Source organism: Zalophus californianus, chromosome 14 (assembly GCF_009762305.2).
Source record: "Zalophus californianus isolate mZalCal1 chromosome 14, mZalCal1.pri.v2, whole genome shotgun sequence".
Taxonomy (NCBI): Eukaryota; Metazoa; Chordata; class Mammalia; order Carnivora; family Otariidae; genus Zalophus; species Zalophus californianus.
The window spans coordinates 14,875,764-14,890,982 of record NC_045608.1 but is presented as its reverse complement, the minus strand read 5'-3'; the positions used below and the strand labels follow the sequence as shown (position 1 = coordinate 14,890,982).

The 15,219-nt window shown below is 43.9% G+C and overlaps 1 protein-coding gene across 7 annotated transcripts in view; it reads right to left on the bottom strand.

The window, feature by feature from the left end:
• Positions 1 to 15,219, bottom strand: part of SUDS3 (SDS3 homolog, SIN3A corepressor complex component) — a 181,648-nt gene that overhangs the window by 152,610 nt on the left and 13,819 nt on the right. For all 7 annotated transcript variants that reach the window (XR_003517090.2, XM_027577081.2, XM_027577083.2 and 4 more), the window contains exons 7-11: positions 10,068 to 10,163; positions 8,849 to 8,910; positions 8,681 to 8,702; positions 7,464 to 7,569; positions 1,122 to 1,206 (exon numbers count right to left, since the gene is read on the bottom strand). Coding sequence is in view for 6 of the 7 variants with exons in the window: in XM_027577081.2 (XP_027432882.1) it covers positions 1,122 to 1,206; positions 7,464 to 7,569; positions 8,681 to 8,702; positions 8,849 to 8,910; positions 10,068 to 10,163 (371 nt within the window). In the remaining variant the exon portion in view is untranslated. The remainder of the gene's footprint in view (positions 1 to 1,121; positions 1,207 to 7,463; positions 7,570 to 8,680; positions 8,703 to 8,848; positions 8,911 to 10,067; positions 10,164 to 15,219) is intronic.

The window sequence follows — 15,219 nt, the reverse complement described above, 5'->3', positions numbered from 1 at the left end:
CACCTCTTGCTGAAAAACAGCAGGTCTCTCCATCAGATCCCCTGTTCTGGTTCTGACTTGGCTTGGGGTGACTCACAGACCCCAAGTCCAGAGAGAAAGGACATTCATTTATCTGGAAGGCTCTCCCTAACTTCTGAGTAAACAATCATTTCGCAAACTAGTCACATTTGAGGGCATTTTCAATTCAGGAAGCTAGGAGAATGGAAGAGGCTTAAGTTATTTCATAATCCAGTTTCATTAGATTTACTGTGCAATGGCACAAATAAGTTACAGAGGGTAGACACATAAAAATCAATTTCTTTGCAGACATTTGTGGACTGATAAAAGATCAAGCCAATCGAGCTATTAAAGTTTTAAACTTTTTTAAAACTACTAACAATACAAGTTACACATTGCTGACATTCCCCCTAATGAAGGGCCCGTCGGAGAACTCATTTGCCAGTCATCCTATCCTGGAGCATAACCCTCCGAGCTGCCTTTAGAACCAGTCGCTATCCTACAGGAGAGACTCAAGGAAACCAATACCTGAGGGCCAGAGCCTGGCAGCTCACTGCTGAGAGGCACAACAGGACGTGTCACATTATAAAGACAGTAGGCAAGGAGTAGTGTGTGGCTCAGATCCGGCCAGCATCCATTTACTGAGCACGTACTGTGTGCCAGACCCTGGGCCAGGTGCCTCATTAAATCCCCACAGCACAAAACAAAGCTCTTAGTACAGACGAAAGCTCTAGAGAAATAACAAAGATGGAGTATGCTCCACAAACAAGTTCCATGGCCGGTACACAGGTACCTTACAAAGCAGCAGGATTTGAACACACAGATATCACACAGACTTGCCTTCTGTTCTTTCCTGTAGTCTCCCTCAGTCATTCCCAACTCAATTGCTGTATGTGGAGTTCACCAATACCATCAGGAATATATAAATCCACATTAAGTTGTTAGTCAAGCAAAGTAAGGGATTTTTGGGGATCTTTTGTCTCCATGCAATTTCTGCCGGGAAGTGCTAACTGAGATCCTAACCCACATAGGACACACGATTCCATGGTATGTTCTTGGTGGCACCTGCACTGCAGGTTTGTCACACTTTGCTCTCCTGAGGGGGGAGGAAGTTCGGCCCCTACCTCATTGGCTCCAACAGAGCTGATCACACAGCTCAGCTTCTGGTTGTCCTTTGACTCCAGATAGATGGCCTGGCTCTTGTGGTACCTGTCAAAAAAACAAGACACAAGTTTATATATGTTTTTAGCCACTTTATCAAGGTAAGACTGATATGTTAAAAAAAAAAAAAAAAAAGCCATACATATTTACTGTTTATAACTCGATGAGTCTGGGGTAAGTATATACACCCGTGAAATCATCACCACCATGAACACATCCATCTGCTCCCAAAGTCTCCTCCTGCCCTCTTCATCAGAATTATTTGTTTTTTCTTTTGTAGGAAGAACACTTCGCATAAGGGCTATGCTCTTAACAAATTTTAAGTCAATAATACAGTATTATTAAAGGCACCAGTTTTTAAAAAGAAAGGAAAAAGGGGAAGAAAGGAAAACACCACAAAGAATATGACTGAAGGAGTCTTAATTTACATTTGAGGAAGAGTCTGGATTTCAAGTTTAATTTGAAGGCTCCACCCTTCAATTAGATGAGATGACCTCCTAATCTAAAACTTATATTCCTTGGTCCTTCTACAGAGGGAAAAGGGAGGCGGGGGAAAGGCTGGGAAGCGAACTCCATGCTTACTTTTTATTTGGACTATACATCCCAATTCAATCAAAAAGTAAATTATAATTTTTCAAAATAAAACCTGTTCCCACTTTCCACGCATCCCCAAACACTGAAGAAGCTTGGGCGGACAAAATAAATAGCAGGGTTTGAACAACCGATCTATTATTTATTTTCAATATGTCCAAATTAAGTCATCCACAAGACGGCAGGCCAAATTCAACTCTTTCTTTGGTCACTCATTCAGCAAATACTCATTAATCACTGTGCAGCACTGAGGATGCTGGAGGTTGGAGGTGGACAGTGAACAGGACCACAAGGTCCCTGCAATCACACAGCTTCAAATACAGTGGCCATGAAGAATACTGAGTAATCACAACTAGCAAGCACTAACCATGCGAGGTTCGGAGTGTCAGGGTGTGCACCCCAGGGGGTCTGATTTGACCTGGTCAGTTGGGAGAGCTGCCTTCCATGGAGCAGACCAGACAGACACTCCATTTCAGCCCCAGTAGCCATCCTCTTGGCCTGGAGCACAGGACCACCTTCAACTTCTCCAAGTTCAGAGGTAAGGCCGAGGATGAAAGTGAGGAAGCCAGGGCCAAAGCCCAAATGAGACAAGAGCAGCTCCACAGGAAGAAGGAGCAGCTGGTGGGCTACAAGAGCTGGAAACACGAACCGAGCTGTTGCTGGAAGCCCTGGCCGGGGCCAGCCCCAGTCAGGCAGGAACATAACCTCTGCTTCATTCTGGCTGCACAGATCTGGCTAAAGCAGACACACCAACTCCTGCAAATTCTACCAAAATGCATCTCCCAGCAAAGTACGTCATGTTATCATTATTTCGGGGGGCGGGGAGGCAGACTATTTCACTGGTATAATAAATAATCTACTGCCAGGATATCACAGTACAGAGATGTACTTCACTCCCACAATGAGCTTTTTCCAATCTAGGTTCTAAGCACTCTTTAACCTGCTACTTAGGAGCTGAAAACTCAGGTTTCCAACTCAATTTACTTCCTGAAAACACTGTTAAAAGAAACTGAATCATAAATGCAATTAGAACAGCGAGATTGGTTTAGACTCAGCTTTAAAGCTGCTTTTGGCCAGAGATCAGTTGGTAAACTGGGTCAGGGGACCTTCATTATGCTAAATATGTAATATCACAAGGTCTGAAGTATACAGTGCATGAGGAAAGGCTGAATTAGTTCACAGCGTGACTCAAAGATTCCCGTTGCCCTCCCACACCTAAGCCAACTTTCCTATGTAAATAATAACATCTTGAGTGATGGTTAGAGTAAAATTACAGAGCGGGAGAACATTCGAAGTTATTCTATGGGGACTGTGAGTTATTAAATAATGAGATAAAGACACAAAGCATCCACCTAGCCTCAAGTCATCCTGATACTATTTCCTAAATACTTTAATAAAAAAAGGTCACAGTGTGGTGAAGGAGTATGTTACTAGTGTAGAAACATGCTCAATATACTGCAAGTGGAGGGGGGAAATCTATGTCCGTTACATTCCTGTGCTTGTAAAAAAACACATGTTATATGTGTATCACACACACACAGAAAAAGTTGGGTAAAGTTATGTAGTTAAGATGTATAATAAAACGTGTATTACAACTTTATAGAAATATGAAATGTAAATTAAGAATGGTATTCTTTTCATTGCATGGCTTTCTTTTTTCTGAAATAAGGTTATTACTCATTAAAAATTAAATAAGTCAGGGCGCCTGGGTGGCTCAGTTGGTTAAGCGACTGCCTTCGGCTCAGGTCATGATCCTGGAGCCCTGGGATCGAGTCCCACATCAGGCTTCCTGCTCAGCAGGGAGTCTGCTTCTCCCTCTGACCCTCTTCCCTCTCGTGCTTTCTATCTCTCATTCTCTCTCTCTCTCAAATAAATAAATAAAATCTTTAAAAAAAAAAAAAATTAAATAAGTCACGGTTTTGGAAAAAGCTAAATAACAAAGATGGGTAAAAACAAAACTTGATGTTAAAATTAACATCTTAATGTCTTCAAGGACAACAGCTAACTCTGGGAGACTAGTCAAACAATTCTCATGAGATGTGCTGCATTTTCCTTCAGATGTGTGCAGAACCCAAACCCCAACACCTCTGACTGGCTTGAAAATGAATACCAGAAGTAACAATAAGATCTGGCCTATTACCACCCCACCTCCCCCGGAGGTGGTCTGGCCACCTCCCAAATCTGCCTGCTTTGGGGTAACCAAATGGTGGTGGCTTGGAATGTCCACCACTGGTCACTATCTGCTCCACAGGAGAGCTGGCCTGCGTGTTTCCCAAAACAACCCACTTCCAAGCCAAAAGAATCTCAGATCCTCCTGAACCAGATTCTCATACACACAGTCTTGGGGAACTGTTATCCCTGGATTTCAAATCTATTCAACTATCTGAATTCTCTGGGGAAAAAAAAAATCCTCAGAAATTAGCATTCAAATTTTCAAGACGAAACTAAAAAGTATAGGATAACCTTAACATACAAATTTACTTTTTAATTTTTAAAGACTAATAAAAGAGGGGGAGAGAATTCAAAATATAGACATAAAAACTGTTAAAAACTGTTAAAAAGCAAGAGAGCTAAAAATGTACATTATCATTTTTTGCCAAGTAACCCATTTTATAAGCTGCAACTCATCTCAGATGAAAAAAATACTTTAAATAGCCTCAGAGAACAAGCCCCAAAGTCAAACTGACTTGACTTTACTACTAATGGGACCTCCTGACCCGGGAATCCCAATAAATGAGCTCTTAGAGCTTTGCTTCTACTATTAAACCCAATGAACTAGAATCAACAGTACTATTATGGAAGAAGGCAATTTCTTCAAAAGGTGGGTCAAAAAGGAGGGGGTAGAATTAATTTAATTTTGTATCCTATTGGGAATCCTGATATTAACGTTTCATTTCCCCCCCCCAAAAAAAAAAAAACTGAATTACCATGTTAAGCTCTGGAACCTCAAGGAGTCCCAATGCCAATTGTAAATATTCACCGTCTTAACAGCCTTTGTCAGTCGGAGGCTGGGGGGCGGGGAGGACTTCATTCCTGATTCACATTAGCAGCCCGAAAAAGTGAGGAGAGATAAACCAGCCTGCCGGCACCATTAGTTAGTTATTTTAAAATATCAGCTACTTCCGTGGTACTTTTAAGAAGGGTCATTAGTCCAAATCAAAATGTGAGGAAAACTTACAGCAGGACATAAAATGCCTTAAAAGCACTACCAGACCAAGGCAAAGTGAAGATGCTTATCTTTCAAAATGAAATGTAGCTTGGTAAGTGTTCATGCCAAGATGGGAAGCCTGAATCACACTCATTTTGCTGAAGTCATTTAAAACTCAATGAAACATGTTTTGCCAGAAGTACCATTGCACCCAAATATTCCATACCACTGGAGAGACCATAAAGTGGTTCACTTGACCTCTCAGCCACAGGCCGTGATTGGCGAAAAAGAAGGAAGAATGAAAGCCTCCCAACTGACAGGACACAAAGGCTAAACATCAAGTTGAGCCTGGTGAGAGATGAGGCCAGCTATGCACTGGTCAGAGCGTGAGCCAGGAACCCATGAACACCTTCCAAATGTGGCAGGGAAAGGAGGGAAACACCTTCCCACAAAGGTGTCATCAACTCTGACTGCCAAGGCTAAAAGGAAAAACACAGAATACAGATGAAAAGAACAGTCTCCATATTCAACAACACACAACTTGAAATTCATTGAAAAAGGAAAATGCTCCCAGAGACCTTCTTTTCAAAATTTCTGCAGCCCCTATGAGGAAGACAGCGAAATTCACTCAAAATGCTCAGGAGGTCTAGCAGAGCAAAAGTGACCACTCTATTTATGTTATGAAACACCAGGCACCGTAGATCCCTTCTTTGGAAAAACAAGAATTTTCTCTTACTGCATTTTCACCCTCAAGACAAGTCTCATAAAGTCTAAAAATTAAGCCTCAGAAAGAAGATCTGAAGCAACACAATTACAAAATGAACATCATTTGAAATATCACACAGCTTTAAGACTCACAGATCCGTAAAAATGTTAGTGATAAATCTCATCGTTTTTGAAGATGGTTCTTATGTGTGGGCTTGATCTTTAAGGGTTATTTGGTTTTCACCATTAGAAACACTTTTCATCTTATTTTGCCCCTCAGTGTGTTGAGCTGTTAGGGCCTGCCACCTAGTGGCGATATGCTTTGAGAAGCAAGGTCAGGATACACTAACTGGTCTTTTTGAAGAAAACTAAATAGTCAAATGAGAGGGGCAGAAGTCACTAAGATCAGGCTCATAGAGGCGGCCTTCACCATCGACTGAGTAATTAACTCACTAATCTAATATTTTGGTGGAACGGACTTATTTTGGGCATGACTAGATTTCTAAGCATTTCTGCCAACTCCAGAAGGATAATAGTTTAAGGTAATCAACTAACAATCTTGGGGTTTTTCTTCTTTAGCAAAGCTCAAACAATTCAAAATAACTATTACTCTAATTTTGGAACTTTGGGTTAATATATTGAAACTCAAAACATCATTAAAAATGACAGCCATCATAAATGATGATTACAGAGAACATACAGTAACCCCAGATAAACATTCTCCACACAAACAAGTGGAAATTCAGAATGCAAATGTGTCCACCAAGACTTAAACTGAGTATGCCTGCATATGGACAATGAATAAAGGAAAATGTCAGAATTAAAGGAACTGTAACAAGGAGGTAGGATCTAGATGGCTTAACACCTAGCAGAATCTGGGGCTACAGAGCAGATAGTAATGTTTATTGAATGAACAAGTGAGTGAGTTTGCAAGTTCTCTCACACTGCTTTACAATTTCCTTGCTGATGGAAAACACTGGTGGTCTGACGATTTTAAACTGTCTTTATTCTCAAATATTTCTGGCATGTTAAAAAACTAATTTAACATACCTATATACTCCCATGCAGCTCAGAAATAAAATTACACAGATAGCAGTTAAAAAACAAAAAAAACTGTCTTTAGTATAAACTGGTAATGTCTGAGGATTCAATTCCCCCCAAGTATGTTTCCTGGAACACTCATATAGCAGGACGATGCATGCAAAAAGGGCACCCTGGGTCAAATAAGTAATACTTGATAACATCTCAGAAATTTGCAGCGCACATGAGGGTATCAGAGAACCAAAGAGCACCTAGAGCGAAAAAACCCTTTAACTAACATGGTCATCCCCCAGACTCATCTGACCACAAATTGCTTTTTTGCACAGAACACCTATTCATTCTGGTGCACAAGGGCAGAGTTAAGAGAAGGCAGAAAGGGACATAAGCCCTGGCCTCAGTCTACAGGGGCAGCACCAAAGACAGAAGCCTGCAAATTCTAGTATGATGCCAGCAGCGCAGACAGAGGAGGGGGGCTCCCATAGGAACATGTTTTCAGGAAACACTGCCTTCAGAGATCGAATGAGCAGTATGGATCAAACAACTCCTGACACATTTTTTGTTGTTGTTGTTGTTGTTTTAAACCAAGCTTTACGCCCAACATGGGGCTCGAACTCCTGACCCTGAGAGCAACAGTCGCATGCTCCACTGACTGAGCCGGCCAGGCGCCCTGGTGCTAATGCACTTTGAAATGTTATTCTACTTCAGTATGATGTAAGCTAAGCAGCGGCCATGCTCGGGAACAATGAGATAGAGCCCCAGCCCTCTTTCATGGGTTCTTTGGAGACTCTTAACGAATAATCTGTGTTTTTCCGTAACATACCATCTTTTATCATAGTACAGTTTCCCGTCTTCTATCCGAGCTTCAAACCTCTGGGCTGGAGACTCTGCCGGTGTGGCAGGCAAGTGTTCAGGAGAGGACGGGGATGCTGGCGGAACCAAAGATATGTCAATGACTAAGCGTGTAACAAGCACATGGGTCTGACAACTAACATGCTTGAACTGAGATGCTATTAAAAGGTGGTACTAATCATGATCATTAAGTCCTTAGGGGTGTAAAAATGAGAATTCAACAAAATTCAAAAAAATATTTCGCCTAACTTGCTCCTCAATGCAGCCCTGTGAGGTAGGCAAGGCAAAGGTTACCCTCACTGAACAGAGGAGAAACCGGGGATGCAGGCAGGCGAAGTGATTTGCCCAAGGGATCATCAGAAGCCCAGAAAGGCAAGAATTAGGAAAATCTCTTTAAAATTTTAAATCCAAAGTCATTTCTAGAACTATCTATTACTAGGTAGAGCTAGCACTACAGTGGGTTCAAAGGATCTAAATTCACACACTTCCATAACCCCCTCCCCATCATGCCTTCAGAAACACGGGACCTATCTGGGGACCACGGTGGCTCTCAGAAGGAAATTGTTTAGAGAAAAAAAGAATCTTGTTTCCTTCCACGAGGCTTGGTGAGTAGACAGACATGTGAGTAATCACAGTGCTTAAAAAGTAACAATGCTTTGCCTGTCCAGAATTCTATCTTGAAGCCTAGCACGGACTCTCAAGTGCCACTCTGGAAGGAACCACTGCGAACACTGGGCTGGCCTCTTCTGTAAGCTGGGACTGTGAATCCCTCACCAGAGCCAGGCCATGACACACCACTGGACAAGCGGTGCCCAGCACTTCACTCCACAAAGCAAGTAATACTGAAAAATCCTTCTGGTTTCATTTCCAGAAATGGAGGTATACTTAAATCTATGCCTGATGCCTACACAGAAGGAAACCTCTACCAGCCTATCAATCAAATGTCTCTTTTACAAGAAATCAAGGAAAAAGTAAAATTAACTTTAACATAGCAGAGTAAAAAAAAAAAAAAAAAAATCAGGGGAGAGGGCACTTAAGGTTCTCTTCAGTATTCATGATGACTACTCCTAGGCAAATGATGAACATTTTATTTTTGAAAACTGCAACAATTCCTTGTCAGGTATAAGCATGCTTTTCGTACAATGTGATAAAAAAGATGGCAAGATACCAGCAACACTGTGCACTTACCTGGTCTCTTGGGTGACTTAAGCTGTAGGAAGAACAACAAGAAATCTTAGAACAGATCATTTCAGATGCAACGTAAAGTGTCAAAGGTATCAAAAACGATTTAACAAGTAATATGCGAATGACATAAACCTAAGCTTTCAAATAAATAAAAAAGAAATCAAACTGTACCTTATTTAACGTTCTCAGATCCTCCATGATCTGTTCGTCTGTTAACAAATAGTTTAGCTGGGGTGTTGAGAGTTAAAGGAACGTGTCAGAGAAGCATGGTTTCCAAGCAAGCAGAAATCAACAAAACGGTACCAGGATTTTAGGATTTACAGCGTGACTCTGTCGGATGCTCTTCCTACAACCATTTGCCTCTCGGAAGTTACTGACTCCACTGAATGTTGTGGTGCCCAGGTACGTAAAAGAACCCACAAATGTCTTTCAAACATCTCTAAGTCGTTCAGTAAGTCCAAGAATGAGAGCACAGGACACAGGAGGAGGAGAACTTCCTCAATTTATGAAGTGCTTCTGTTCCAAACATCTGAAGCCTTGCAATGTGTGTGCGCGCGCACACACACAGACGTGGGCTTATTCTTCCCACATAACTTAAACTCTCAGTTGTGCAAAGGAACCTGAAGTTAAACCCTTTCTTGGTGGCAGACAACTGAATCATTTTGTATAAATGGCTACTTATCCTCTCCGCATGGATAGAAACAGAATTTTGCCGTGTGTGCCCTATTCCCCCTCCCATTTTTATGATTAAAGGGCTTTTTTATGAGACTGAAATCTCATTTGCTTTAACAACTTGCGTTCCACTGTTTTCGGGATATAGATGATGGAGGTACAAAAGGCAGGTATGACTGGCCTCATTTTACAAGTAGAAAAATTAAGGCATGTGAAATCTGAGGTCGTCCTTGAATCTCCAAATGTTAACCATGTTGAACTTGCAGCACGACGTGCCTTTCCAAGTAACTGTTCTCTACAAATTCCTCCCACCAGAAGCAGCAGCAATCGAGGACTCAATAATAAAACAGCCATTCTCAGGGCGCCTGGGTGACTCAGTTAAGCAGCTGACTCTTGGTTTGGGCTCAGGTCTGATCTCAGAGTCATGGGATCAAGCCCGACACTGGGCTCTGTGCTTAGTGTGAAGCCTGCTTGGGATTCTCTCTCCCTCTCCCTCACCCTCTGCCCCTCTTGCTTGTGCTCACGCTTGTGCTCTCTCTCAAATAAATAAATCTTCTAAAAAAATTGGCTATTCCCTAGCGCAGGGATAAATACAAATGCCTGCCAATCACATACAATTTCTGTAGGACAATGGCCATGTATATTCTAGCAAATGGATAAGCAAAGGATTCAGTAGTCTTAAGAAAAAAAGCAATTAAGGCTTGATGCAAATGGATATCAGGAGCGGGTTTTCTCCTCTTGTCTGGGATGGGGACAGGATCATTTGGTCGCCTCCGCAACTTTCTGGTCATGATGGGTTTCACTTCCATAGAATCTGTGGCAAGAATTGAATGGGTAAATCTATCCAATTCCCACTTGAAGTAAGAATCGCTGTACTATATGAATATCTGCCCCACAGCCACCCAATCAGAACTGTTTTATTGGGAACATTTCGTTCACACTTGGCCTAAGCCAGACACCCATATCAGACATCAGCGAGGGGGCTGTGGTTAGAAGACTCAGACTGGCTGGCCTAAGCGCATGCCCCTCTCAGAAATACAGCTCAGCCGAGCAGTCTACCTGTGGAAGCATCTCTCCAGCATCCCAAAAACTAGGACTTTCCTCCTCTTCCCTCAAATTCAGAAGCCACAGAATGGTAGGCTCTCGGGATCAGAAGGAAGCTGGATCATCTGGGTAAACCAATTCCTGCGGTTCCCATGGAGGGTGAACTGAAGCGCACTCATGCACAAGACTCTGAGAGGCCACGGGCCTCAGTGCTAACATCTTTATAGGACTTGTTCATTTACAACCTTGGACTCTCTCATTTTGTTTTATAACCTCTTATAGCTACTTGACTATCAAGAATGATCTAATGAAGGCTCATAATAAAGTCTCTTTTATTCTTCTTAACTTCTCTTTGCAGCCTGACACTGTTGCTGACTCTCCTTGCCTTAAAATCTCTCCTCCCCTAGCCACCACCGCACACATCTCTCCTCTCCTGATCTGCCTCCTTGGGCTCCTTTCTGCTGGTGACCACAGGAGTCCAGTCAGTTTTCAGCCTCTGTCCCAGTGAGTCTCCATCGCCAATGCAGCTCCTCCGACCTTCTGAATGGCTACCTACGCCCACAACACCATCCACTCTCAGTGACCCAAGTGACCTCACTTCTTGTCTCACCTCCCATGGCTGCCTCCTCTCCCGTGTCTAGGGGAAATCACATCTGTCCCTTTTTTTCCCAGCCAGAACAGAATCCGTCATTGTGACGTACCTTCCTTCCCCCAAACATCATGTTCACCAGATCATGGGCAGTTTTGCCGTTACACCACCTCTCAACTCTATCCCCTCGTCCTGGTCTCACCTCCCTCAGAGCCATCTTCCTAAGACACAGATCAGATCATTCTACACATCCCCCTTCTTATTCAATACTTTTACGGCTCAGCACACCCTACAGAAAAAAAGCCAAGTCTCTTTCTGGTCTTGCCCCTCCTTCATTCACACAAACACTGTGTGAGAGCTTTTGGCTAAGTCTCTCACCCGAGGTCACCTGCCTTACTATGCCCTCAAGCCTTTACACGTTGTCCCCTCTACCCGGCCCCCTCTTTTCTGCCTGGCATACTCCTACACAACAACCCCTGAAAGCCAGTTCAACGCTCCCCATCCCATGATGGCTTCCAGAGTCACACTCTCTTCCAAGCAACCAGAGCAAACCTCTGTACAAACCTCTGCTAGCAAGCACCACACTGTATGGGACGTTTTCTCCAGGGACACCTGAATTCCACCCCAGCACCTCACAGTAGCTCGGGCACACAGGAGGGGCTCGACAGAGTCGTTTCCTGCAGAACGACTAGATGAGGTCAAGCCCGACGAGACCGTTCATTCATGACCATGCACACTATCAGCACAGCACACAGCACAGCCTTACGGAATCCAAGCGCAGCCCTTCCACCACAGCAACGTGCACGATCTGCGAGTATATAATAATCATGTGGACAAAGTCAAAAGATACTTCTGTGTGTTGCTCTAAGAAGGGAAATGGGCAACACTGATTTTTTTTTTTTTTACCCCCTATAAACAGAGAAGAAGTGATGCGAACCACAGATCTGGGGAGTACTTATTTGTAAAGGTGTACGTGGGAGACGGCGCAGAAGGAAGGAGGACAAACACACTTGCCCCTGAGAAAAAGTGAGGAGGGGACCTACACTGTTGGTGGGAATGCAAGCTGGTGCAGCCACTCTGGAAAACAGTATGGAGGTTCCTCAAACAGTTGAAAATAGAGCTACCATACGATCCAGCAATTGCACCCCTGGGTATTTACCACAAAGATACAAATGTAGGGATCCGAAGGGGTACGTGCACCCCAATGTTTATAACAGCAATGTCCACAATAGCCAAACTGTGGGAAGAGCCAAGATGTCCATCGAGAGATGAATGGATAAAGAAGAGGTGGTATATATACACAATGGAATATTATGCAGCCATCAAAAGGAATGAGATCTTGCCATTTGCAACGACGTGGATGGAACTGGAGGGTGTTATGCTGAGTGAAATAAGTCAATCAGAGAAAAACATGTATCATATGACCTCACTCATATGAGGAATTCTTAATCTCAGGAAACAAACTGAGTGTTGCTGAGTGGTGGGGGGTGGGAGGGATGGGGTGGCTGGGTGATAAGACATTGGGGAGGGTATGTGCTATGGTGAGCGCTGTGAATTGTGCAAGACTGTTGAATCACAGATCTGTACTTCTGAAACAAATAATGCAAGATATGTTAGGAAAAAAGAAAAAGAAGATAGCAGGAGGGGAAGAATGAAGGGGAGTAAGTCGGAGGGGGAGACGAACCATGAGAGACGATGGACTCTGAAAAACAAACTGAGGGTTCTAGAGGGGAGGGGGGTAGGGGGATGGGTTAGCCTGGTGATGGGTATTAAGGAGGGCACATTCTGCGTGGAGCACTGGGTGTTATGCACAAACAACGAATCATGGAACACTACATCAAAACTAATGATGTAATGTATGGTGATTAACATAACAATAAAAAATTTTTTAAAAAAAGAAAAAAAAAGTGAAGAGGGGAGACAGTCCGTCCTCTCTACAAGAAATCTCTCACCCTCCACTGAGCTGACACTCTTCTCCAGTTACTTACTGGCCAGGGGGTGTGAATCCCTGCTGCAGCTTTGTGACCTAAGGCGGGCTACATAAATACTCTGTCTCCACTCTCTTCACCTATAAAATGGAATTATCAGCAATACCTCCCCCACAGAATGTTGGGAGGCTTACAGGAGATGATACCAGGAAAGCCCTAAACATGGTGCCTGGCGTAGCAAGAGTTCAATCGATGCTAATTTTTATTACCGCATCTGCAGCCAGGAAAACACTATAGAAAAATCTTTTCAAAAAGTCAAGGTGCAAATAGCTGAATGAAGTTACATACTTGAGGACAACCGATGTCAGCTGTGAGGCTTTGTAACATTCATGCCTAATTCGGAAAATAAGGTATAAAGGGAGCTCACCCAACCCAAAGACCACTGGAGAAGGAGCATTTAGCATGTGAGCATCATGGGATGTTCTGTCCACCAAAGACAATGGCCCAGTGCGCCCTGCCCTCTGGGCTGCCAAGTCTTGGGGGGTGGGGAGGGTGGGCAATACATGATGGAAGTAAGCCAAGTAGAGGCACAGCTGAGAGAATGTGGGAATAACGTAGTCTAATCATGGCTAGTAAGCTCAGAAAGTCATACCCGCATCACTCATAGATCAGAAAAAATAATCAAAGTCTTCTTACAAAATAGTGAAAAATCAATCCATTTTATTAGCCTAGCCACCACAATAACCTAATCAATTTTCATCCAAAAGATGACTTCAGCAGAAGGAAGGTGATCTGAAAACGCCTTTGAAATGTACTGGCCTGTCCCCACCACCATCCAGGAGAGGAGGCATGGGGAGAAGTCCTGGCCAGTGGTCCAGGTGGAAGATGGGACTCGTGGGGAAGACCACCATGTAAGTATCACAGTCCCAAAACTACACAGCAGATTACCTACTCCACTCACATTGCTCCGACCTCCTGAGCTAGATTTTTCACAGAGAGAAAGGATATCTAACTACCTGGGTCTGAAACCACCCAGAAGTTCCACTTCTCACGAGAAGAGACTGGCCTTCTGAGTTTATTACATCAGGGTCCTTGGAGTTTGGCAAGAGTCCCAAGGGGCTCAATCTGCATCCACCACAAAAATCAAACTTCCAGAAGGGACACCCAGACCTTGGAGCATGGCACCCATGCAGAAGGCACTTAAGCAGGAAATCAGTCTGCCTCGCAGACAAGCCCAACACAACTCTAACTGACTTAAATCAGAAAGCCTCTCAGCAAACCTAGGACCCTTCCTGGGTTTGCTTCCGTGGGGATACTATCTGCGATCTAACCGAACACCAAACGCGGGGGGCGGGGGGGGGGGCGGGGACAGGAGACAGAAACACTGAACAAGTGCTCCTCTCCGAACCACCTCAACTACGTGAAAATAGTGCAAATCCTCCTGCTCTGCTCACTTGGCAAGGCCAGCAGGAACAGCCACACCTGACAGACACAGGCACTCTCCAGGCGACACTGGGCATGCTGGCTAAGAAATGGGAGCACAGGCTGAATCAGTGCTGTGCAGAGCCGTCACAGCACCGTCCCTATGGAGACATACTCCCGATAACAGTAATTACCTGCAATTACCATACAATTAGCACTTTCCTACCGAACTTGGGTTCCACACTTCTCTGGGCCTAGTCATTCACTCAGCTTACCTGTCTACAGCACACAAATGCAGTAAAAACTTCACGTGAACACAGTTTAACTATTAAGACCAACCCATACTTGTTTAGCTACTGAAAAAATATCAGTTGCAGTTCAAAAGAGCATCCTTAAGAAAAAGAATGTTGGGGCGCCTGGGTGGCTTAGTCAGTAGAGCATGTGACTACTGATCTTGGGGTCATGAGTTCGAGCCCCATGTTGGGTGTAGAGATTACATACATAAATAAACTTAAATATATACATATCGGGGCACCCGGGTGGTGCAGTTGGTTAAGCATCTGACTCTTGGTTTCAGCTCAGGTCATGATCTCAGGGTCATGAGATCAGAGCACAGAGCTGGGCTCCACACTCAGCAGGGAATCTGCTTGAGTTTCTCTCCCTCTGATCTTCCTACCCGACCCCCCAACACTGGTTTGCACTCTCTCATAAATAAAAAATTAAAAAGGCCACCGCAGAGTGACCACTGTAGCAGATCGGCAATTACCCCCAAACCAGGTGCAGTGCAACATGGGGCGAGCCTAGAGGCCCAGAGCAAAGCCAAGGAGGCCCCTCTCTAAGGGGCTGGCAGGCTCATCAGCATCAGGAATGGCCGCGGCGGCGGGTGC